General features: G+C 41.0%; 3 protein-coding genes across 6 annotated transcripts in view; 1 reads left to right on the top strand and 2 right to left on the bottom strand.

Annotated features, from left to right (window-relative positions):
* Positions 1 to 1,266: 1,266 nt before the first annotated feature.
* Positions 1,267 to 9,660, bottom strand: LOC135092047 (actin-related protein 3-like). The gene is made up of 9 exons (XM_063990204.1): positions 9,501 to 9,660; positions 8,584 to 8,764; positions 7,035 to 7,191; positions 6,454 to 6,611; positions 5,885 to 6,029; positions 5,371 to 5,543; positions 4,935 to 5,153; positions 4,095 to 4,178; positions 1,267 to 2,342 (listed from the first exon to the last, which is right to left on the bottom strand). Exons 1-9 carry the CDS (start codon positions 9,542 to 9,544, stop codon positions 2,247 to 2,249), a joined length of 1,257 nt encoding a protein of 418 aa, XP_063846274.1. The 5' UTR covers positions 9,545 to 9,660; the 3' UTR covers positions 1,267 to 2,246.
* A 971-nt stretch (positions 9,661 to 10,631) lies between these two features.
* On the top strand, positions 10,632 to 15,112 carry LOC135092046 (carboxypeptidase B-like). The gene is made up of 6 exons (XM_063990202.1): positions 10,632 to 10,824; positions 11,190 to 11,390; positions 12,294 to 12,401; positions 12,540 to 12,660; positions 13,391 to 13,426; positions 14,030 to 15,112. The coding sequence occupies exons 1-6, from the start codon at positions 10,720 to 10,722 to the stop codon at positions 14,758 to 14,760; spliced, it is 1,302 nt and encodes a 433-aa protein (XP_063846272.1). The 5' UTR covers positions 10,632 to 10,719; the 3' UTR covers positions 14,761 to 15,112.
* A 2,467-nt stretch (positions 15,113 to 17,579) lies between these two features.
* The window catches only part of LOC135092045 (glycoprotein 3-alpha-L-fucosyltransferase A-like), a 59,761-nt gene continuing 50,983 nt past the window's right edge, over positions 17,580 to 26,357 (bottom strand). For all 4 annotated transcript variants that reach the window (XM_063990198.1, XM_063990199.1, XM_063990200.1 and 1 more), the window contains 2 exons: positions 24,089 to 24,253; positions 17,580 to 23,589 (listed from right to left, as the gene is read on the bottom strand). In XM_063990198.1, coding sequence (XP_063846268.1) covers positions 23,385 to 23,589; positions 24,089 to 24,253 — 370 coding nt within the window. In that variant the 3' untranslated portion in view covers positions 17,580 to 23,384. The remainder of the gene's footprint in view (positions 23,590 to 24,088; positions 24,254 to 26,357) is intronic.

The raw sequence follows: 26,357 nt of genomic DNA, 5'->3' as shown, positions 1-26,357 counted from the left end.
ACACACACACTCAATCACTCTTACCCCTGGTGGCCCCTGGTGGAAAGGGAGCCTCATGGACCACTGTACTAAAGCTCCTGGAGGTTGTAGGGTGGTCCACAATACTGTCACTTTCCACCACATGGGGCTAAGAGTGATGTGTGTGTGTGTGTGTGTGTGTGTGTGTGTGTGTGTGTGTGTGTGTGTGTGTGTGTGTGTGTGTGTGTGTGTGTGTGTGTGTGTGTGTGTGTGTGTGTGTGTGTGTGTGGTGCTTTGTCTGAGCCGCCCTGTGTGGGAGTGCTGGCCTGGTGTATAGAAAGATGGATTATTATCACAGTTTTTCGGAGTCTCATAATAATAATAATATATAACAACATACTGGAAGCTTATAATTAATAGAAGGATCACAATAACTTCACCTGTAGCATTGCAAAGGAACAAAAGATTTCCGAACGACTTAATAATACAAAGATGATACAAAGTTAACAAGCAGAAGCACCTTTCGATTCTGAGGCTGAAGAAGCTTAGATCAACACTCACTGCATTCCTAACACTGTAACTTCCATCACTAACAGAAGCACTTGTTTTCATTTTCACTTTCATAATCAATAGTACCAATTTTCATTGCATTTCTAACCTTCCTAACACTGGCAGCCTCCATTACTGGCAAAATACTCTTTTTCACTGCCTTCCTAATGCCAGTAACTTCCACTACTGACAGAGGTACTCCACTATTCAATATAATACAGTTACACTTTTTTTATTTTTCTCTCATTCCTTGCTTGTCATTGTCAGCCTCTTTCAATGAGGAGGAAGAGAACCTGGAGAGAGGAAAAATATGAAAAGAACAAGGAAGAAGAGGATGTAAAGAATGAGGAAGAGGATTATGAAGAGAAAGATGAGGAGAAAAAATGACTTAAGAAAGGAAGACAAGCATATACATCTAAGGGAAGGAATGAGAGCAAAATATTTCAAACACAAACATTTCCTTGTCTAAATAACATCTTTATATAATGTACCTGTGGCTGTCCATTCATACTGAATAACAAACTGGAGGCAATGAATAATAGAGAACATTTCAGTATTTTCTATCCATCTATCCCTCTCCACCAGGGGCTGACAGGGGTAAGGGTGAGAATGGTGTGTGTACGTGTGTATGAGTGTGGTGCTTTGTCAGGGCCGCCCTGTGTGGGATTGCATGTCTGGTATACAAATAGAGAGACTACTATGATTACTACTAATACTATCCCTCTCCACCAGGACCTGACAGGGCTAAGAGTATGAATGGTGAGTGTGTGTGTGTGTGTGTGTGTGTGTGTGTGTGTGTGTGTGTGTGTGTGTGTGTGTGTGTGTGTGTGTGTGTGTGTGTGTGTGTGTGTGTGTGTGTGTGTGTGTGTGTGTGTGTGTGTGTGTGTGTGTGCAGTGCTTTGGGTCGCCCCGTGTGGGATTGCCAGCCTGGTATGGAGATAGACAAGTTATTCTAAGCTTCCTCGCCCCATACAGTAATGCTTGGCAGTGAAAAGTAAGTCTATCAATAAATTATTAGAGAATACATTAGGAATTGATACAAAAAAGTCATGAGGAAAGAATTGGTGTGATGTACATAACTTTTGAGCATGTCACTGAACGAAGAGAAAAGAAAACTGTGAATCGGATCAATCGTTTTTCTCTGTTGATTTCTACCCCAAGTAATCATTAGCAATAGTGAGGAATGAATTAATTGTGCACACTCACCCTCTGTCTCTCTCTCTCTATCTCTCACCAACACACTAACTCTATCTACCTATCAGTGCAACACGCACACAACTAGGTAAACATATGCTAACGCACACAATCTTTCTCTCTCTCTGCAATCGTACACAAACCCATAACTAAGTAAATACACACAAACACACATCTCTCTCTCAACCATGACACACACACACACAGACACACACAAAGAGGCTTGCAAAGATTGGCACATTTTTAAAACTGCCACTAAAAACAAACACCACAAACTCTTCCAACACTTCAGAACCAAAACAAATAACAAACAAATAAAAAACACTGCCAATTTTCATACAAACCAAACACACTTTTCTCTATCTACCCTACCCGACACATCCTCTCATCCACACACGCAGACACACACACACACACACATGCATACAAACATACACGAAACACACACACACACTTAACAACAGCAAGGCCATTTGACTACTAGTGTCGGTAACAATGGATGTCGCCCTCCGCACAGTAAGGTGGTGGTGTGTGTGGCTGTGTGTCTATGCCATGGCACCAAACACTGGGTTATGTCTACAGATGCTTGGTCCTTTTTCCTCATACTCTGCCTTCGTGTGACAGACTTGGTAGAAATCAGGCTGGAAGAAAAATGGACTTGGTGACGATCAAAGTAGAGATGTAAGTAAATTTATGTTAGGAGGGATCTGATGGAGGTCTTGAAGTGGTACAGGGGATGTAACAAGGGTGACTAAGAGGGGATCTGATAAGGGTCTTTGAGTGGTACAAGGGACACAACAGGGGTGACTAAGAGGGGATCTGATGAAGGTCTTTAAGTGGTACAGGGGACATAACAAGGATGACTAAGAGGGGATCTGATGAAGGTCTTTAAGTGGTACAGGGGACATAACAAGGGTGACTAATAGGGGATGTGATGAAGTTCTTTGAGTGGTACAAGGGACACAACAAGGGTGATTAAGACAGGACATAACCAAAACTCTTAGGGTCAGTAATCAGGATGGGATTTCGTGCAGGTCTTGAAGTGGTATAGGGGACGTAACATGGGTGATCAAGAGGGAATCTGACATATGTCTTTAACCCTTATATTCCGGTGATTAAACTATTTTCCCATAAGCCATGACGGGTAAAAATCACAAACCTAGAAATTGTCAGAAGACTGTTTGAATACTAATATTTTTTTTCTCTGTTATTCTGAATACAATGATGTACTTTGTAGCTCAATGTGATCTCTGAAAAGGTTAGTTATAGCTTATCAAGGATCTCGCTGAGTGATCTGTCAACCAGAAACAGCCTGGAGAAGACACACACACACACACACACACTCTCTCTCTCTCTCTCTCTCTCTCTCTCTCTCTCTCATCTTGGAAGAGAAATTGTATACTTCCAATGAGAGAGAGAGAGAGAGAGAGAGAGAGAGAGAGAGAGAGAGAGAGAGAGAGAGAGAGAGAGAGAGAGAGAGAGAGAGAGAGAGAGAGAGAGAGAGAGAGAGAGAGAGAGAGAGAGAGAGAGAGAGAGAGAGAGAGAGAGAGAGAGAGAGAGAGAGAGAGAGAGAGAGAGAGAGAGAGAGAGAGAGAGAGAGTATATATCAAGTTTCAAGCAAATAACATCTCTCTCAGAACACGAGAGGCACGCCTGCGTCTCCGTGAGCCACTCTGGGTTCTCAATACAATGTTTGGAGTCTGTTCTCCATCACCACTATCTCTGACTTCTCTCTGTTCTGATAAAACAAGTGGATCCTCTAAATCATTTTCTGAGTCCTCACTACTGCTGTCTTCGCTTTCTTCAGTTTTTTTCCTCTAAATAATCAGTCACTGTCTTCAGGCTCAGAAGCACTGCTAAATAAAAATTATCTGTCTTGCTCCATGGTGAGTTATGATCTGAGATCCTTCCCTATTATCAGGCTGTCCATGTCCTTCGCTCTTATCGGGGTGCTTTCCACACAGCAGGTCGCTGGGGTTGACAAGTGTCGCCCTCAGAATGGGAGAATAGCTTAGTTACCACTAAATATACAGAGCTAGTGGCAACACTACGGGTGGAAACAGATGCCAGACACTTCCACGCGCCATCTGACTCAAGAAACCGCGCTTGGAGCTCAAAATTGAGGCACGGAAATTCTTGATTACGGGAACGATCGCAGTCGCTATGGACACACTGATGCAATCGTTCATATATGATCACCGGAATGAAAGGGTTAAATGGTATAGGGGACATAACAAGGGTGACCTAAACAAAACTTTCATGACCAGTAATCTGGAAAGGACAAGAAATGATGAATTCAAGCTTAAAAAGTTAGATATTTTTTGGTAAATGAATGAATAATCTACACCCATTATTATTATTATTATTATCATTATTATTATTATTACTATTACCGTTGACGCAAGCATCGATCCTCCAAACCAGACGGCGTAGCGCTGCATCTTGTGAGCAATGACATTCACGTCAATTGGCTTGGGCTGAAAAAAAATCAAATAAATCAAATCAAAATACAGAAAAAATAAAAAAAACATGAAGAGACCATTTCAACGAGACCACTAGCAAGCAGACTGACTGGCCACGTATGTGAGTGACTCCTTTGAAAGCATGTAAGATTTTTATGAGAGGTGCTCTGGTGTAGGACAACAAAAAATATATAAAAAAAGGCCCAGTGAAAGTGACAGTTCCTCAAAAAAGTAGTTTGAAAAGCATTACCACAATTTGAGAAGTGTCGATATCTCCCTCGTGAAAGCGTTCAAGTCATAGGCATGAGGAAATACAGAAGTTAGCAGGGAGTTCCAGAGTTTACCAGTGAAAGGGAAGAAACACTGAGAATGCAGGTTAACTCTTGCATTAGGGAGACTGACAAAATAGATGCCGGCAGGAGGATGAGTGTTTCCCAGTGAAAGTTTTTTTTTTTTTTTTTTTTTTTGTGTAGGAGGGACACTGGCCAAGGGTAATAAAAATCCAATAAAAAAGTCCACTGCATAAAAAATACTGGTTAACTCTTGCACTAGGGAGGCAAATACACACAAACACACACAATCTCTCTCTCTCTCTCTCTCTCTACAATCTCACACACATCCCCACACACAGTCTCCATCTATCATCTATGCAGGGAGTTCCAGAGTTTACCAGGGAAAGGGATGAAAGATTAAGGATATTGGTTAACTCTTGCATGAGGGAGGTGGACAAAAAAATGGCAGTTCCTCATCTGTGTTGGTGCCTATCCTCACTTTGATCCGGCCTCCGCTGAGCTGTTCCGTGATGCGCAGTCGAGCGTCAACGATGCGCTTAACGTCACGCTGCAGCCGCCGGTCAAAGTCCTTGAACATGGTGGAGCCTCCGGACAGCACGATGTTCTTGTACAGCGGCCGACGCACATCAATGGGGCAGTTCTGGATTACGTTGTCCACCACCTCACTAATTGGCGTGGTGAAGTCCGGATTGGCAAACTGGAAGTGACAGGTGAAGTAGAGTGGTGCGCCAGACTGTCCCTTTCCTTTCCACCAAGGGCTGATGTTGCTGAGAATGTGAGTGAATGTGTGTGTGTGTGTGTGTGTGTGTGTGTGTTACTTTGTCTAGGTCACCCCATATGGGACTGCCAGCCTGGTATACACACAGGAAGACAAACAGATAGACAGACACAAGCCAGAGACCCCCCTGCCTCACCTCGGGATGGAAGAAAATCTCTGGTCCCAGGAAGCGCTCGTAGCCAATGTCAATAGTAAAGGCTTGGTTATTGACAGGATTCTTGCCCTCGTATTTCTTGATCCACTTTGCCGGGTCGCTGTCGTACTTGTTGAACTCCTTGGCAATGTCCGGACAGATGTAGCTGAATCTCTCTGTGGGAGGCGGTGATACATAAGAGCACAGGGGAAGCCGCAGGAAGCCAACAGGCCTACACGTGGCAGTCCCTCTATGAAACATTAACCTTTCCAACACATCCCCTTCCATACATTTGTCTGAGGCCTTTGCACATTACCCACCCATCCCTCTACAACACCTCAAACTACACTGAGAGTCACCTGCCACAGAAACAGCAGTAATAGTCAGCCCGCCTCACCCTTGATAGCCTGGACAACACAAATATCGGCAAGAAGAACAGCACGTCAGCCTGCCCCACCCGTGATAGCCTGGACAACACAAATATCAGCAAGAAGAACAGCACGTCAGCCCGCCTCACCCTTGACAGCCTTGGCCGTTTCCATGCTCATCTGTGGGGGGATGTTTGGTTCTCTCTCCCTCAGCAGACTCTGTACAAAGTAGGTGATGTCCCTGCCAGCGATGGGGATGTGCTTGATGCAGCTCCCTATCACATACCCGTCAGCCTGCAGGGGCACCAGTGAACCATTACAACACTCACTCCTTGCATGCAGATGGTGTCTTCACATTTATACAGATACCTAAAGGCTCATGGATTCAGAAGATTATGAGAAAGAAAATGAATAAGTAAAGGCATGAAAGGCTGAGAATACTGGTTAACTCTTGCACTAGAGGTGGACAAAATAGAATTTGAACAGGGCAGGGAGTTCAAGTTTATGAGTAAAAAGGATGAAAGATTGAGAATATCACTTAACTCTTGCACTAGGAAGGTGGACAGAATATAATGGGAATGGGGCAGGGAATTCCAGAGTTTACAGTGAAAGGAATGAAAAATTATGGATACTGGTTAACTCCTGCACTAGGGAGGTGGACAAGATAGGGATGAGAGGTATGGGACAACACTGAGTGAAAACAAGCCCCTCTACCCACCACGGGGATAACGTGCGTTACACCATCACCGGAGTCAATGACGGTGCCTGTGAGGGAGCGTTCTGTGGCCTGCCGGGACGCCCAGGAAGCCGCCAGGGACAGCACGGCCTGCACTGCGATGTACAGGCCCGGCACGTTGAACGACTCAAACATGATCTCTGAAAAAGCGTTGTTGTTATTGTGAGTGTGAGTGTGTCTACTGATAATGCATGTTGAGTTGGTGTTGCTTTCATTAGGCTGAGCAGGACTGGAGTAGGTGTGTTATAGGGAACAGTCTCAGCATGAAGGGCAGGGGGTAAACTGTGTGCTATGGGGCCAGCTGTAGGAAGTATCCTGCATCTGCTCTGGTCTCAGGATTGGGCAGGTGTGTTGTAGAGAACAGTCTCAGTATGAAGGGGCAGGAGTCAACCAGTGTGTGCTGTGGGGCCTTGCTGGGGATGTGTGTGACCAGCTAGCTGTGCCTAAGCTCCTGTCCCTTTCCACCAGGGGCAGACAAGGCTAAAAGTGTAAATGGTGTGGGTCTTACATTAAAAAAATACATAACAAAACACACACACACACACACACACACAGGGACAGACCTGCAGTGTACTCTCTGTTCTCTGGAGTGTTGAGAGGCGGCTCGGTCAGCAGGAAGTAGTGGTCCTCTGGCTCTGCTCTCAGGTACTTAAAGATGCACTGCTCCATGAACTTCTCCATCAGGTCCCAGTCCTCCACAATGCCGTGTCTCACTGGATACTGCCGGGCGGGGAGGCCACTCATGGTATACTCTCTCTCTCTCTCTCTCTCCTTATCAATTTACTACATAGCTCCTCTCACGTTCTTTAGTCCTTCAATGATTAATGGTTATCTTTCTTCCTTGCAGCTTCCCTTCACTTCCTCCCTCTCTCTCTCTCTCTCTCTTGACAGCAAAGTTGGTTGCATTCATGGCCTCGTCCCCAATAAATGGCTCTCCCTCTCTTTCTATGCCTCACCAAACTTAATCTTGTCTGCTTTTCTTTGCCTCACCTAACCTTGTCTCTGCTTCTCCTTGCCTCACCTAACCTAACCTATCACTCTCTCTCTCTCTCGGCTGACAGGTAAACAGTAGCAAGACGGAACTCCATGGAAAACAGGACTTTTCCAGCACCTACAGGCCTCATTCAGATACCAGGCTATGCACAACTGAAGCTAACAACAGTAAGAGCAGCTTGATTATACCATAGTTGGGTACAGTGCTGGGACTCTGACTATATTTCCTGGGAAAATATACCAAGCCGGGCCAAATAACCCTACGTCGCACCTACCCAAGTTCGTGCATGCGCAGTTGAGTCTTCCAGTATCCATGTGGTATGATTCAAATGGAGATACATGTTCTTGAAAATTGTCCTATTTCCAGTCACGTTAGAGAAAGAAATAATGTAATGACAGTTAGTAATTTATTTGTTGATAGATCTGATTATATAAATGTTTGTAGAATTGTACATGAAGTATTGTCTTTATATTAATGTTGGATGTGTGTTTGCAAAAAAAAAAAAAAAAAAAAGGGGGGTTTGTTTGGATAAATTCTTGTTTTTTATATAAACGTATAGGATTACAATTTAGTTTTTACGCATGTCTTTTATGGGTTTTAAATACTTTCAATGAATTTCTTGTCTAATTATTTACATTCTGCTGTTTTATTTTTATAATGTGTCTTGTTTTTATTTGGTTGCTGTCAGGTTTTCATAAGTTGTGTTTTGTTTTTATGCAACAGATTTTATTTTTGAAGATATATTTTCAATAACGTAGTTGAAAAAATTTCTTCTGTATATTTGTAATTTGGACTTTTTTAATGTGTTTATTGGTGTGTACTTTTCTGTGGTCAATCAATCAATCAATCAATCAACCTCCACCTCACCTAATCTCTTTGTCTCTCCTCCCTTCCTAACCTAAGCTAACGTAACCCACCACCCTCACTCTCCACCTCACCTCACCTCTTTGCCTCTCCTCTCTGCCTAACCTAAGCTAACCTCCTCTCTCCACCTCACTCTGCCTCTCCTCTCTGCATAACCTAACTTAACCTAACCTTCTCCCTAAACCTCACCTTGACCTAACCTACCCCTCTGTACTGTCCAGCCTTGCTCACCCCCACACCCCCCCAAGCCTCACCTTGACAGCATACCCGGTGGCGTCCATGGCCTCGTCCCCAATGAAGAAGTCAAGGTCCTCCACTCCCTTACAGAGGCGGCGCTGGGACTGCTCCCCCACCTTGGCCGTCTCCTTGATGGCAACGGCACTTGGTATGATCATCTGAGGCTCGTGGTTCCCTGCAAATCCGAGCTTGGTGTATCTGGAGAAGGGAAGGCAAGTGATTAAAGACTAAGATGACAGTTTCTTTCTCATTTAATATAATGCGGAATGAAATAACTGTTATATAGAGAAATTTCCTTCAGTACAAATTAGATTTTTTTATTTTTTCCCCGTTCACAAGCTTTTCTAATCCTATCTGCCAGTTTTCTCTCCTCTGAATTTGACACTTGTGCATGTGTAATTAAATGAATAGTGAAAAAAGTGTGTGTGTGTGTGTGTGTGTGTGTGTGTACAGTCATTATAAACTAAAGCATGTGTCTTGAAATCTCGTGTCTTGTATGTTGCTATGACAGAATACAAATAAACAAAACTAATGACACATGGCACCGAAATATATGATTGTGTAAAAAAAAAAAATTACAAGTTATGTCAAACAGCAGGTAAAAGAGACAGGTCAGGGCAGCTGTGTCTGGGGAAGCTGCACAATACCAACATTCAACAATACACCAATAAAACAAAAAAAAAAAATTAAGTTATCAAAAATAAAATAAAATAAATATAAAGAAGTCATTAGCATACAAAAACAAACAATTATAAAAAAAAACACTCCAAAATCTACCTAACCCAGTAAACAACCTACTCCAGTAAATAAAATAATATAAACAAAATAACAACACAAACAGAGGAACTGATAAGAGACGAGCCACCCCAAATTAGAGTGACTCCTATTTTTACGCCCATATCTCCCTTATTTAAGCCCCCCGCGCCATTCTCACCCTGTGCCCACATCCACAATACACGGTGGCAGGCGGCCCGTCATCGCGGCTGGTGCTGGGAGGCCTTATTGAGGTAAAATTAAGATGTTTTTGAGGTGTTAGTCACTCCCTGGGCGTCACCACAACACTTCCTCTCCGTCTCTCCCACCGGTGTGTGTTGACAGGATGAGACTCAACGCTGATTGGTTGCTGCTCTCCGTGACAGTATAAGGCTATAGGTTGGTTGGCTGGCTGCCTATGCCGTCATGGGAGTTGTGGTCGTTGATTGGCTGGGTATCATCTCTCTTCCTCCTCCTCCTCTTGTGGTTTTTTTTTTCCGTGCTTTAAAGTAGAGATTGGTGTTGAAATATGCTGTTATAAAATATTTAGTGATGAAGTGGGTAAAAATAGCGTGATTATATTGAGATATGTGGATTTATTGTAGATTCTGGCGCTCTTCTTCTTCTTGTGGCTACCTCCCCGTGACAGGATGACACTACACGTTGAATGGCTGGTGCTCTGTGCCGTCATGGAAATCCTGTTCTCTGATTGGTTGGGTGTAATCTCTCTTCCTACTTCCTACTTCAACTACTACTATTACTACTTTTTTTATGAATGAATAAGTATTTCTCCTTTCGCAGAAATAAAAAAATTAAAAAATGGGAAAAGGGAGGTTAGTGAATTTGGCCAGTTTCATTGCACTCATTGGTCCTTAAAGTCTACTTATATCCTGAGTGTGAATGATGTGTGTGAGTAAATTTCATGGTGTTTTGTCGACTTGGGATTGCCAGCCTGATAGATATACAAAGATAGGTAACTAGACAGACAGATAGGGATAGTGGACAGTTATACATAGATAGATAGATAGAGAGACGAATACATATATAGGCAGACAGATAGATAGATAAAGACAGATAGACAGGCAGACAGATAAACATACAGACAGATGTATAACAGATAACTAGACAAACAGATAGGGATAGTGGACAGTTATACATAGATAGATAGACAGATAGACGAATACATAGACAGATAGATAGATAAAGACAGATAGACAGGCAGATAGATAAACATACAGACAGAATCATTATAAACACGTAAGCATGAAGTAGGACAGAGGAAGTGAAGCACAAGTGTGGCGTCCCATCTGTCACACTTGCACAGGTGAAATACGTAAATGATTTAGACTGGGGTGAGGAGGCCAGCTCAGCACAGCCCAGCTTATCTCTAGTATGCAACCATGAGGTGCTACTGGGTGGTACTGGTGCTTCTGGTACTAGACGTGGTACTGGCGACTTCCTCTCCTACACCTGTGAATAATTACCAGGTTCTCGCCGGTCACCAGGTATGTGTGTGTGTGTGTGTGTGTGTGTGTGTTTAGCGGTGGTACTACTACTACTACTACGTATTTGTATATCTATTTATTGGTGGTGGTGTTGGAAGTCTTTTACTACTACTACTACTACTACTACTACTACTACTACAACCACGACCAATTTTCAAGGCCAAAGAGATGATTATCCAGGTTCTCAAGAGTGTTTGTTTGTTTGTTTTTTCCGTTAATACAGAAATCTTGTTAATTTGCCACCAGAACCACAAAAACACCCTTAAAAACCCGTGTCATTTCAACGAGTGCCTTTGAAGTGTAGTGGAGATGCGGCATGGAAGTGTTTCAGTATGCGTTGTTTATATTATGTCTTTCCTCCCTAGATATGGCGGGCTGAAGGAGGAAGCGAGGTAGCTGCAGTGATGGGAAGGTTGGAGGAAGAAGGGCTGGTGGATATTCTGGGACATAGCATCGCCTCAACCTTCCGAGTCTTCCCTGGGACTAAAGATTCTGTCTCTACGTCACTGCAGCGAGAGGGAATCAAATACCATGTTGTGGTTCCCGACCTGGGGCGTCATCTTGCGGTGAGAGAGAGAGAGAGAGAGAGAGAGAGAGAGAGAGAGAGAGAGAGAGAGAGCATGACACTAATCCCCCCTCCTCTCTCTCTCTCTCTCTCTCTCTCTCTCTCTCTCTCTCTCTCTATTTAAATAAATATTTACAGAAAAGCTTAAAATTCCACGTTGAATATATAATTATTTAAAAAGCCTCTGATAGTGTTATTTACAGGGAACAACACTATTCATAATTAACATTAAAATAATAATACAGAATAATGAAATATAGTAATGCAAGACTACAAAGTGTCAGTGGGGACAGGTGCGCGGTACGCCACCCGTGGGCTGCCAGCTTCACCTGGTGTGTGGACGTGTCCTGCACTTGGAGCGTGGCCACCGTGAACATGTTCCACTGCCGCGAAGTCCTGGCTGTGTAGGTGCCCTGCTGTTTGGCTACAGCGAGATCGAGGCACCTTCACTAGCTCGTAGCTACTGGCCGCAGCTCTGGTGCACCTCTGTACTGTGTGTAGCAGCAGCCTCAGGGGTCAGGGTGGGGGACCCTCTGCACCTGAGCTTTGTGGTACACCACTAGTGCTGACACGTCCCGGTGGTGCTCCAGTGACGTTACTGGTGCTGGGTGTTGTTGGTCCTCGTCGGTGGCCACCAAGCGCAGGGCTCGCCGCTGCGCAGCACCCAGTCTCTGCATGTGGGTGACGGCACTCGACATTCTCTCTCTCTCTCTCTCTCTCTCTCTCTCTCATACTTCTTTAGTTTCTGATAATAGCTAGGATAAGGAAGAGGAGTAGAAGTAGGAAGAGCAACAGGAAGAGGAGGAGAAAGAAGAAGGAAGAGGAGGAGGAGAAAGAAGAAGGATGAGGAGGAGTAGAAGGAGAAGAGGAGGAGGAGGAAGATAATGATAATGTTTCGTTGCAGGAGGAGGAAAGGAGGGTGAAAAGGGAGATCCTTTCAAGCCAAGGGGAAACCTGTTTTGAGAATGACTGTCCCAAACCTCTCACTCAGAGATACATGACTTATGTTGAGGTAAGGATGTACTACAACCACTACTACTACTACTACTACTACGACTACTACTACTACATGTACTACTACAAACACAACCACAACAACAATGAAAAATATAAAACATTACTATTACTAATGCTACTACAACTATTACAGATAGCATGGTACCTCCACGAGCTGGCAGCCAAATCTCCAAGAGTGGAGTTAAAATCTATTGGAAAAACCTTTGAAAACCGAGACATTTGGTTGGTCCACATTAAACCCACGGCAAAGGAGGGTTAGAATCCATTAACTTGTCATAGTAGTAGTATTGAATCTCTAACTAGCAATGTTGATAGTATTTGATGGTTTATCCAGCCATATTCATAGTGCACATTTTATTTAGTTCTGTTAATAGTATTTGAACCTCAACAAGTCATATTAATAATATTTGATTTTCTAACTAGTAATATTAATAGTATTTAAATCTTTAACACTAAGATACCTACGATATAGGAACGTGTGATGATGAGTGATGATTTTTGTGATGATTAATATTCTTTTGATTATTATGTTACGCCCACCCCTGGGGCGTGTTATCCACACAGGATCGGGTCGAGAAACTAGAGCAGCGGGGCCTCAAATAAGTCACACTCTGAACGCCGGGACAAGGCACACACACACACACACACACACGAGGCCGGGGCACAAGGAAAAACACAGGCACTATTTCCTAGGTTTATTGACAAATCCTCCGCAAGTACACTGCTTTACAAGTTCACAGGGGCACCACAAGTCTCCCAGGGCACGGCAGGCACTCAACAGGTAGGGAAACACTTCCAAAGCAGGCAGGCACACACTGGCTTCCTCTCGGGCCACACGTCTCCACACTCTCTCTCTCTCTCTCTCTCTCTCTCTTTTCCCGCCTCTCCCAGTGCTGCCACCTCCAACAGTCTTGCCACCTGCACCCATACCCCTGGTGTAATAATTACTGTCATTGTTTTATTATTTATTTATCTTTTTTTCAGGAACGAAAAAGAGAGATGCTATATGGATGGAAGGAGGTGAGATTAATAATAGATCTTATGTAGTGTTAAGTTAAGCATTATTTTACAGTATTAAAGGGCATTCCCAAACGTTTTATCTTCTCTGCTACTTATCAAGAAGGTTTTGTAAAAGGTTTGAGGGATTTCAAGAGTGTTTTAACGTTTCTAATCATAACTAACAAGAATTTTGCATGTCTTTACGGTTCTAGTGACATATTAACAAGATTTCTTTATTATGAACAGGATAAACCTGGCTTTGGGAAGTACTCGTAGTGAAATGACACGGGTTTTTAAGGGTGTTTAATGGTTCTAGTGGTAGATTAGCAAGATTTCTTCATTATGAACAGAAGAAACACTCTTGAGAACCTGAGTAATAGTTTTTGTGGCTTTTATAGTTGAGGTGAAGTGATGGGTTTTTAAGGGTGTTTATACGGTTCTAGAAAGAGATGAACGAGATTTCCTCATTATGAACAGGAGAAACACTCTTGAGAACCTGGTTTATCACATCTGTGGCCTTTGTGTTGCTGTGGCTTGGCGTGGCGTGGCCTGGCTTGGCTGTGGTCGGGGTGAGCGAGCGAAGTGGTTCAGATTAAGGGCCTAACGTCCTTACCTTACTCACAGGAATCCACGCCAGGGAATGGATATCAGAAGCAGTCACTCTGCAGCTCCTGGACAAACTGGCTTCAGACGATACCACTTTGACGAGAAACATTGATATCTACTGCGTCCCTATTGCAAACCCGGATGGCTACGAGTACTCCAGAAACACGGACCGATTGTGGCGCAAGAACCGGGCCATCGACCCGTCCATGGAGCGGGACTGTACCGGGGTGGACCTGAATCGCAACTGGTCTACGGGCTACGGTGTAGGAGCCTCGACCAACCCGTGCAGCGAGGTGTACCAAGGCAGCGCGCCTTTTTCCGAGCTGGAGACGCGCGCCCTGAAGAAGGAGATGACGCGTGTTTCCTCAGTTAACAACTTGAGATTGGTGATGGCGGTGCATAGCTTTGGCCAGAAGCTTTACCACCCCTGGGGCTTTACGAAGAAGGAAGCCCCCAATACCGCGGAAATGAAGAAAGCAGGACTGGCATTTGCTCAAGCCGCTGCTAAGGGAAGCAGAGGCAGGAAAGGCGCGCAGTATGAAGTGACATCATCAAGTGAGCTTTACTTGGCTTCAGGCGCCACTGATGACTGGGCTAAGGCTACTCTCGATGTTCCTTATGCCTACACACTGGAGCTTCCTGATGAGGGCCTCCATGGCTTTGTCCTCCCTTCCAACTTCATAAAGCCAGCTGCCCAGGATGTATGGAGGGGTATGAAGAAGCTGATCCCAATGGTACTTAATAAATAGAAAATACGGGGGTTTTAGTGCTAGTTTGACTTTCGTATGTACACCACCACCACGACCTCCCCTTGTAATTAATAGTAAGGAAACAAAGGGGTTTTAATCTTAGTTTAACTATGTACCACCAACAACACTGTCTTTTAATATATTATCGCTAACTGTTACTTCACTCTGTATTAAATAAAAGGAAAAGAAGAGGTTTTCAATATTAGTGTGACTCGGTCGTGTACCGCCACCACCACCAGCACCACCGCACTCTGTTATCACTGTCGCTTCCCCTTGCATTTGATAACATCACGTATATTAAACCCCTCGATTGCTAATTATTATAATGAGTCAAAATAAACCTATAGCATTCTGCAATGTTTGAAATCCTGTACAAGAGAGAGAGAGAGAGAGAGAACTTTTTTCAGTACCTTTCCTACCTTCTTTTTTTCTTTTCGCAAAAAAAAAAAAAAAAAAAAAAAAGTGAAAGGAGAGGAGAGGAGAGAAGTGTAATATGTCAGGAGAGAAATGTTGGTGGAAATAAAATGATGCACTACCACTTTGCTTCCCACTATGAGAGGATATGGTAATAATGAGATAAACTTCCTCTTTCTATCTTTAGCAAGGGTTTTATTGTGCAGCAAGTGATAGAAAATATAAAACAAAAGACTCTAGTAATAATAGTAGTAATAATGATAATCATGATGATGATGATAATAATAATAATAATAATAATAATAATAATAATAATAATAATAATAATAATAATAAATAATAATAATAATAATAATAATAATAATAATAATAATAATAATAATAATCTTCTACATCAATTTTGACCATCATGTGCTATATAGACACCAATAAAAGATGATTAAAAAGAATAATGTCAAAACACACACAAAAAAGCCCCACATAAGTTTTGAACATAAATATAAAACCATCTATTTACATTGCTTTTTTTTTTATTATCATTTTCTGAAGCACTCATAAAATTATTAACATTGGAATACTGAGGTTACTCATTTAGGTCACCACACGTGCACCCACACACCACCACACACCACACCACACACCACAGTCTTTGGTCTTCACACCTTAACATCACAGAATATAGATTTTCTAGGCAAGTGAATGACTGCGCAATGTTCATCTAGTATTGGTGCATTCACTTGTACCTTGTTTTCTTTCTTTTTCCAGGTGGTTGAATGTACAGTAATGTATGGTACCTTTCTCCCAGACATTCATTTCTATTTGACATTAAACAGATTTTTTTTTTTTCATGTGATTAAATGTTCATTTCTGTTTAAACACTTCTGTTTAAACATTCTCCTGATTTCTTTTTTTCTTTCATTTATTTTGTTATTGGTAGTATCCACTCTCCAGATACCTGACTGTGAAATGAATGTGAAAAAAAAAATGTTTACCACTTATTCAAATCACCCAATTTGTAGCTTTCCAGATGACTTAATGTAAAATCAATGTTTGCCACCTATTCACTCATTCACTCACATACATTTCCCAGGTGAATGTATACAAATGCCCTCCACTCCTTCACATCAGGAGCTGCAGCACACACATATTTATATGTTCTTTTCCACTCCATGAATTAAATCTTTGCAGTACCTAAAATATATACACAATATTTGTCATGTTACTCTATAAAAATAGTAAAAGTACAGCACTGTCTCACATCCCACTCATTTCAGTCTCACAATACTGGTCTGTGTCATTAAGCACTTTACAATTTACAAACAATGATCTCCAAATGCCATAAAGGTTCAGATTCTCATAGATATTTTTTTTCAGTTCATAGTGTAGAATTCTTGTCAAACTAATACTGGAATCACAAAAACACTTTCAAACCCCAATAACATCCATTAGAGCCTGTTAGAGCTGTGGAATCATTAATAAACATAATTGGAATCACAAAAACACTCTTTCAAACCCCAATAACATCCACTAGAGCCTGTTAGCTGTGGAATCATTAATAAACATAACTGGAATCACAAAAGCACACATGAAAACCCCCAATAACATATGCTAGAGCCTGTTAGAGCTGTGAAATCATTATTAAACTCTAACTGGAATCACAAAAACACTCTTCCAAATGCCAATAACATCCACTAGAGCCTGTTAGAACTGTGGAATCATCATTAAACCCTAACTGGAATCACAAAAACACTCTTTCAAACCCCAATAACATCCACTAGAGCCTGTTAGAGATGTGGAATCATTAATAAACGTAACTGGAATCACAAAAACATACTTGAAAACTCCCAATAACATCCACTAGAGCCTGTTAGAGATGTGGAATCATTAATAAACGTAACTGGAATCACAAAAACATACTTGAAAACCCCCAATAACATCTGCTAGAGCCTGTTAGAGCTGTGGAATCATCATTAAACCCTAACTGGAATCACAAAAACTCACTTGAAAACCCCAATAACATCCACTAGAGCCACTTAAAGATATGGAATCCTCATTGAAATATCACTGGAATCATGTAAATACTCCTTGAAAAAAAAATAATATCCACTATTACAGCCTGTTAAAGATTACTTAATGAAACATTTCAAGAACAACCTCCAGTCTTGTTGTCCTGATAAACTGTGGGATGTGAGACTCAGCTGTCATAATAGGAAATAAAATGCCACTAATGGTCAGGCCAGTGTTGCCTTAAATGCTATGGAATGGTTGATGCATTATAAATTATCACATCTCCATCATTATTATCATCAGCGTGTGCACTCTTGTCTCCAGTGTGTATCTTATCTGAGGCCTTAAGTGTCTTATGAGGCTTGAGAGAGAGAGAGAGAGAGAGAGAGAGAGAGAGAGAGAGAGAGAGAGAGAGAGAGAGAGAGAGAGAGAGAGAGAGAGAGAGAGAGAGAGAGAGAGAGAGAGAGAGAGAGAGAGAGAGAGCTACAACTGACAGAAAAAGTGATTGAGCAAGTTTATATAATCTTTCAGCAATGCTATGTATTGAATGAAATTGCTTTTGTCTCTGATCCAATTCATTTATACTTTACTGTGCTATTTACAGAGAGAGAGAGAGAGAGAGAGAGAGAGAGAGAGAGAGAGAGAGAGAGAGAGAGAGAGAGAGAGAGAGCTATCCCTCTCTTCACCTCGACAAATCCAAGGAATGTTTTTTTTCCAGAATGGGTTTAACACAAAATTTCTCAGTATCAGTCATACAAGACAGACAGACAAACATGATACACGGCGCACATCACCGCCGGCCACAATACTTAATGAGGAACTATGAAAGCAAATTAGGAGGAACAACGGAGCAAAAAAACAAAAAAAAAATAAATAAATAAATAAATAAGTAAATAATAATAATAATAATAATAATAATAATAATAATAATAATAATAATAATAATAATAATAACAATGATAATAATAAAAAAGACCTATCTATTTCAGTAACACATGATCACCTCCATTGTATCAGGAAAGGAAGGTACAATTAATCCACATTTGTTTCTTTGACTAAGGCAAATGAAACTTTTTTTTTCATTACCTGAACTAAAATAACCAAAAATATATCACATTTAAATACGAGAATTTAACCATATGATGCACCGGGTGTAAATCCAAATATGTGTGGCTTTAATTCATGTGTTTTGAGTCTTTCAGAATTTTATTTTTGTTATTTATTTATTTTTTTTTTTTTATCAGCTTCATCCATTACCATTTTTGTATATTTCCATTTCTATACTTCATTCTTTTTTTCTTTTTTTTCTGGTGACAATTCTTTATAATTTCTGCAGCTTTTTTTTTTTTTTTCTATATTTCCTGCTGCTCCTGTCCCTGCCTGAAGGAATATGTGCGCGCGCACACACACACACACACACACACACACACACACACACACACACACACACACACACACAAATAAATTAAGAACAAACACCCCAAAGACCACAACACAGTACACAGTATTGAAGTATATCACAAGAGAAAACCAAACTCAATATATATATATATACGAGTATATATATATATATATATATATAAAGATAAATGTACAAACTGAAATATCCTTAATGACTACTTTCACAACATGTACAAACAATGCACAAGTGGTAATAGTACATAGTAGTACACTTGTAGTAACTCTGTGTGTGTACAAATAAGTTAATAATGATAATGAAGAAGAACTAGCATTGAAATAACCTTGACACTTCTGTTGATTATTCTGCCAGTGGAGGTCTGCTGCTAGTTCACACACACACACACACACACACACACACACAAGTAGACAGAACCTCACACTTATAATCTCACTTCCATAACTTACAGCTGGATACACACACAGAGACACACACACACACACACTGTAATGCTCCTCCACTCTATAACCACCAAAAATCAACCCAATATTATTCATATACATATTTTCAGCCTTGCAGCTGCAACCTATATAAACTATTTATTATTAATGTTATTATATACGCAAACACACACACACACGATTTCGGATGATTCTTTTTGGCCCTTTCCTTTAGGGACCGGCATGTCAGTAGGCCTTTTTTTTTCATTAAGCTTTTGTAGGCCTTTGCCAGTGACCCTCTTACACACACACACACACACACAGGTACATACATTAGAACTTAAAAATATAAGAAAATAAGGGAAGCTGCAAGAAGCCATCATACCTTCACATGGCAGTCCCTATGCAGTTGTATACACACACACACACACACACACACACGCACACACCTACACAAGTACACATACGTTCACACACACACATTCCTATACACGGACGCTCCCTGCACTGTCCCCTTCATAGGGTCTACTACTGCTTATATCACAGTATACATTGAATAAGAAGTTAAGTCCATTCCTAACCACTTGTCATGTCATCCCTGCTTCCCTTTCCTTCTCTTCACTGACTATGGAGGTTTTATATATGACTACACCTATATATACGTACAGCTACAGTGAGAAGTAATGTCACAGATTAAAACATTTCACAGTATGAATGGAATGAATGAAATAAAAAGGAAGGTACAAGATCATGCCACAGATTAACAGATTTCAAAATAAGAACAATATTGAAAGGAAAGTGCTATGAATCAGATTATCACATGAATCTTTTTGAATCTCTTCCCTTTCCTTTTGTAATTTGTAAGGTACCGTCACCCCTATATCTCTCCCTCTAACTAGGAACAGTCACCCTTTCAACTTTTCCCTTTATCCAGACTCTTCAAGGAATTACAGGTAGGTTATAATGAATCAGAACAGCAAGTGAATCTTTTCCCTTTCATCTACAAACTACAAGGTACAATGACCCTTATAGCTTTTCCCCTTAGCTAGACTCTTCAAGGAATGAATGATAAGTTGTACACTGAATCAGATCACCAGACAAATCTTCCTCCTTCATTTATCATCCATAAGTAACAACGAAGTGAAGATCAAAGAGGAGATTTATGGATGCAGCAAAAGAAGACGTGCAAGTGGTGGGTGTGACAGAGGGCAGCACAGAAAACCGAACATACTGGTCACTGTGGCAACCCATGAAGAGAGCAGCGAAAAGCATAAGTAGTAAAAATGGCCACTAATTTTGAACTAGAATCTTCAGGGAATGGAGTTACTATTTGTCACAGTATCCCATGTAAGCTAATGAAACCTGTGACATTACTTCTGGGATGAGCTGTACACTCTATTGACCTCGACCAGCGACTCTTCCCCAGCGATTACAACACCAGCGCCTCCGTTCCTCCCTTCACTGTCATCACATAAGAATATCTCAGTCCATCTCACAGTACATCTAAAATATATACATATATTATAAAGCTGACAGGGCTGCGTGTTGCCTCTAGTGTGATTTCACCTACACTGCACACACACACACACACACACAAAAGAGGTATGATTATGGTATATGTGCTACAAAAGCTACACAAAAGAAAGGATAGATACAGAAGGTTTATATCAACTAGGAAATCCAGCTTGAAGGAAATAGCAGCTTAACAAGAGAGGAGGTAAGAATTTGCAGCAATACAGTACTCTAAATAAAGCAAAACACTGATCAGAGGAATGCATTACTAATGAAGTGGAATGTGTGTCAGCAAAGAATATACATAAAAAAAAATGTAGAAAAACATAATTTAGTACTAAAAACCAGGATATAATAAGCTTGACACACACAAACACACACACACACATATACGTACACTCACTCAAACACTCACGTCTCATATTCTTTCCTCTCTGCCTCACACATTCCCAAAACAAAACCATGTGGTAATGGCAGAAACATTGCTAACACTGATAACACTACAGCATTATTATTCACAGGCATTGGGATATGACTTGCTCTACCCGCTGGGGAGAGAGAAAGAGACACACACACATACGTAGGAATTCGAGATGTTATGTTTTGCTACACTAATTCAAAACAAGAGGCCAAAACAGCTTGTCATAATATTGAAGACTCACAAATTTACACTTCTCCAGATTTTAACAGTTCATCAGACAATCATTCATTAACATTTCTCTCGTTTTTAGTCCAAAATTTCAGTCTCCTTCATCACACAGTACAGATTTCAACGTTCCTTGTCGCAATGTTACCAGACTCACAAATCTACACCTCTCCAAATTTCAGTGCTTCATCAGACATTCATTAACGTTCCTCTCAGTTTTATTGTAAATTTCCCTCTTCTTAATTATATACCCTGGATTTCAACACTCCATGAAGCCAAAACAGATCCTCATATTAAAGACTCACAAATTACACCTCTCTAGACTTCAACACTTCAGACACTCATTCATCAACGCTCTTCTCTGTTTTAGCCCACAATTTCACTCTATCTAATTATATACTAGTGAAATTCAACACTCTTAGTTCAAATCCAAGTCATCCTGGTTTCTCCACTAACCCTTTTCACTGCTGTGGCTTCTAATTAAGCTCATGCATGTGCTGTGGTGCAAGATTTGAGTGTGACTTCAAAAGAGGTACAGCACTGGTGATGGGAGTGTATGATGGTGTAGTTCAAATCTTCTAGTTCAGTTTTTGTAAGGGTCAGGTTTAATGAAATGATCTGGTGCTAGTTTTGAGTCTAAATTTCAAAAGACACACAGCATCAGCAACAAAAGCAGAGAATGATGGTAAAGATCAAACCTCCTAGAGTATGTAGTTAAAATTTTGACAGCCAAATTTGATTAAATGATCCAGTGGAAGTTTCGAGTCTAAATTTCAAAAGATATATACCACTGGCAAAAAAAGAAAAAAAGAAGAAGAAAAAAAAAAGCAGTTTATGGAATCATTATTCTATACCATTTTAGCTCAGTAAGATCACATCCTCCAATAAAGTAATGGGAGTTGTCACCAGCAGCAGATGAAAAGGGTTATGAATGCACACCTGAATGAATGACAGATGAATGCCCACCTTGCTTCCACACCCCAGCCAGCCAGTCAGTCAGTCAGTCAGTCAGCAATCAGCACCATTAATAGTTATGCTTGTTACACACCTCACAGTCCTCACACCTCATAGTGACCAGTTCCCTTCACCAGACAGGGCATTTCTGGTACAAAACAGCCGTCAACAAGATCACCAAGAGTATACAAAATGCTCTGGCGTAGGTTAATTATATACAAGGTCTTTGGTGTATTGTTAAAGGCTACACACTCCTGGCAGACACACACACTGGGGTACAAGTGATGGATGACTCATGCAGCACTTGGGGACGCTGCTTTGTGCTTCTAGACGTACGTGCCGAGGATAAAAGTCTTCCATCAGCCTTCGTTTAAGTTTCTGTGCAACGGTATATACAGTACAGTTGTCCTAAGTAGTGGTACAATATCCAGTGAATTCTGTGTCTATACTTGTCAAAATATACAGTTGCTTCTATTGTCATGATCACATGTGATGCTGACCCAGTGACGTTAGGTTAGGATTGCCCAGTCACATCTAAAAGGTATCTACCAGGCAACATTCTGGCTTGAGAGACGCAACACAACAACACAGTATTATGGGATCTATTGGCACTTCACGCACTCCACAAGCCAAGAATCTGATGCCTGCTTCCTTAGAGAACTTTACTGTATCAACCCAATGGTGTCCTCTTCAAGTGGTGCTCTGATTACGTGCCATTTTATGACATCTTAGAAGCATCACTGGGCCACACTGCCACACTACCACACACACCACAGACCACGCCACACTTCAGTTCAGTGTCGTATCTGAGTCAGTACTGTATGCATGAGAGACAGTGACACACACACTCACACTCACACACACACACACACACACACACACATGCTCTGGGAAGCTTAGCAGAGTTACCCTGTAAATCTTTTCTGGTCAAAGATGAACAAGAATAAATACCACTGATATCCATTAACAATTACGGACTCCACACTTCACACACACACATACATGTATACACACAGTCACACACACGTAAGTCCTTCTAAGTAAAGATTTATACATGACTGGACTGTATCTGCACAAACCCCCTCACCCCTTTAAAACCGCCAGAACCGTGCAAGTCAGACGATAAAAAACAAACACATAACCCAACCAGCGTTCGAGAGATCAGGACACCGCACGCACAGACACACACACCTGGGACTTTGTATGATAACCTGTGCACCTCTTTGTCATTTCCCTAATTCCCTCCCTCCCTCTACCTGCTACCTGGTGCCTTCTTCTTCTTCTCCGACTCTTGCTTAAACCTGTCGTACTTCCTCCAGGACCCGTTGATGCAGGTGCCACCGCCGCGCCACCAGTGGTTGATATCCTCATAGTGTTGCTGGTGCCCCTCGTCATGAAGGAGTGAGCACAGGCGACACATGAAGTAAGTGTTGATGAATTCACCGGTTCCCTTCCACCTGAAAGATCGAGAGTGGGTTATGTGGGATGTTGATTGAGGTACAGTACAAAGGGATGCTGTACTGGTGAAAGATGGAGGTGTGTGAGGTAGGAATGTATAGGTTATGATGCAATACTGACAGAGCGTACAGATGAAAGATGCAACGTGTGTGGGTCGTGTGAGAATGCTGATTGTAATAGAGCACAAAGAAATACTACAGATGAAAGGTGGACAATGTGTGCATGATGTGGAAATGAAATGAATAAGGCACATCATGCCTGACACACACTAATTACTATCTGTCTAACCTGAAGCACTCACTGTGAAGCTCATCATAAAGAAATTGCATAAAAAAAAAATAAATAAATAAATAAAAAAAAAATAAATAAAATAATAATAATAAATAAATAAATAAATAAATAAATAAATAAATAAATAAAAAAAAAACACAGAGCACACCTAAATAAATGCATAAATCACAACTACAACTGATATGCATTAATTAACCTCCATCTCACCTGAAGTACTCGTTATAAAGGTCGTCATTCTGGTCCAGCAGGTGAAGGTAGTCTGCGAGATCCTTGGGAGAGTCAAAGTCATCCACGTGAATGTAGGACTTCTCAGGGGCCTGGTGGGCGTAGTCGTCAGGGTGCGCCCCCATCACTATCGGCAGGATGTGATGGCTGTTAGGAGGGAAGCGAAGTCAGTATTTATCCTGCAGGACTGTAGGATTGGGAAAAATGTCTTGGGGAATTTTAGGATAGGGTACTGTGGGTCTGATGACATGTAGAACTGATAAAGATTGAAAAGAATGTTTTTTTTTCTTTATTTTTTTTTTCTTTATTTTTTTAGGGGGTAGTGGCTGACAGGAGGGACTTGTGGTCAGTACTTATCCTGCAGGACTTGAGGATTGGGGAAAGTGCCTTGGGGAGTTAGGATAGGGAACTGTGGGTCTGATGGCATGTAGAACTGATAAAGACTAAAGAACATGTTTTTTTTTCTTTTTGTTGTTTTTAGGGAGTAGTGGCTGACAGAAGGGACTTGTGGTCAGTACGTATTCTGCAGGACTATGATTGGGGAAAGTGTCTTGGAGTAAGGATAGAGTACTGTTGGTCTGATGGTACGAAGAACTGATAAAGACTGTTAAAAATATTGCTTTTTTTTTGTTATTTTTTAGGGAATAGTGGCTGACAGGAGGGACTTGAGGTCACTACTAATCTTGCAGGACTATGATTGGGGAAAGTGTCTTGGAGTAAGGATAGGGAATTGTGGGTCTCCTAACTAGTAAGAGTAAATAAATGTTGAATTTTTGGAGACATTTTGTGATTGTAAAGGATGTTTTTCTAAGGAGTACCAGCATGATGGTTAAATATCCTGCAGGACTTGAGGATAAGGGGAAAGTGGCTTAGGGAGTTAAGGATTGTGGGTTTGATTGTGTTCTAAGGGCTTTTCTGGTTCTGAAGGATATTTTTTTTGCACTTTTTTTGTGAAGGATTTTTTTTTTTGTGGGTTTCTTGGTTGTAGATGTTTTTTTGGCGCTTTTTTTTTATTGTGAAGGATATTTTTGGGGGAGTTTGGTTGTGAAGGACTTTTGTGATTTTTTTTATTGAAGGATGTTTTTTGTGGGGCTTTTTAATGTGAAGAATGTTTTTTTTTACTTTTTTATTGAAGGACGTTTTTTTTGGGTCTTTTTAATGTGAAGGATGTTTTTTTTTTTACTTTTTTTTTATTGAAGGACGTTTTTTGGGGGGCTTTTTAATGTGAAGGGTTTCTTTTTATTTTTTTCTTAATTGTGAAGGACGTTTTTTTTTACTTTTTTTTTATTGAAGGACTTTTTTTTTACTTTTTTTTATTGTGAAGGACGTTTTTTTTTACTTTTTTAAAATTGTGAAAGACGTTTTTTTTTAGATTTTTTTTTATTGTGAAGACCGTTTTTTTTTTTTGGACTAATTTATTTTGAAGAATATTTTTCTTTTACTTTTTTTTCTGATCGTGAGTATTTTTTTTTCTTTTTTTTTTCAGGAAGTCATGTCTAAAGGATGTCAGGAAGGGAAAAGTGCTTGAGTAATTAATGGAGGGACTTGTGTGTTCGATAACGAGTGGGACTTCACAGGATGCAACGTGTCTGGGTTTTTCTAATGGTGAAATATGTTTTCTTCAAGAGTAAGACCTAAAGGAAACCGGGATGGCGAGTCAGGATGGAGAATTGTGGGTTTGATAACTACACTATACACGTATTCAGAGACGCTTCGCTTTCTCACCACGGTTATTTTCAAAGGCCACAGAGATGATTAGCGGTGTTCTCAAGGGTGTTAATGTAGATATCTTGTTATTGTGTCACTAGAACTGTAAAGTCACCCTTAAAAACCTGCAACACTTCACCACAACTATTTTCCAAGGCTACATAGACGATCAGCCGGGTTCTCAAGAGTGTTTCTCCTGTTAATGATGTAAAATATCTTGTTATTGTGTCACTAAAACCGTAAAACTACCCTTAAAGACCTGTAACACTTCACCACGACTATTTTCAAAGGCCAAAGAGACGATCACCCAGATTCTCAAGAGTGTTTCTCCCGTTACTAGTGTAGATAATAATGTCACTACAAGCAGAAGCGTAAAATCACACTTAACGACCCATGTCACTTCAACTAGAGCCTTTTGAACGTAATGAAGGTGTGGCGCGGAAGTGTTTCTGAATATGGTCCAATGACTCACAGACTTTCCTAACTGAACTCAGCATGAAGCAGCAAAGCACAGCATAACTCCATTGTGAGTTGGCGAATATTT

The sequence above is a fragment of the Scylla paramamosain genome, chromosome 39, assembly GCF_035594125.1.
Source record: "Scylla paramamosain isolate STU-SP2022 chromosome 39, ASM3559412v1, whole genome shotgun sequence".
Taxonomy (NCBI): domain Eukaryota; kingdom Metazoa; phylum Arthropoda; class Malacostraca; order Decapoda; family Portunidae; genus Scylla; species Scylla paramamosain.
The sequence above is the reverse complement of the archived record's forward strand: the minus strand, read 5'-3'. Positions and strand labels throughout refer to the sequence as shown.

Excerpts from the sequence above, each read along its gene's own strand:
- LOC135092047 (XM_063990204.1), bottom strand. The coding sequence starts at position 9,544 with ATGACGGGCCGCCTGCCACCGTGTATTGTGGATGTGGGCACAGG. Across the intron at positions 8,765-9,500 it reads ATTGTGGATGTGGGCACAGG|ATACACCAAGCTCGGATTTG; the intron begins GTGAGAATGGCG and ends TCCCTTCTCCAG. Across the intron at positions 7,192-8,583 it reads CCACCGGGTATGCTGTCAAG|TATCCAGTGAGACACGGCAT; the intron begins GTGAGGCTTGGG and ends CCCGCCCGGCAG.
- LOC135092046 (XM_063990202.1), top strand. The coding sequence starts at position 10,720 with ATGAGGTGCTACTGGGTGGTACTGGTGCTTCTGGTACTAGACGTGGTA. Across the intron at positions 11,391-12,293 it reads ACCTGGGGCGTCATCTTGCG|GAGGAGGAAAGGAGGGTGAA; the intron begins GTGAGAGAGAGA and ends GTTTCGTTGCAG. Across the intron at positions 13,427-14,029 it reads TGCTATATGGATGGAAGGAG|GAATCCACGCCAGGGAATGG; the intron begins GTGAGATTAATA and ends CCTTACTCACAG.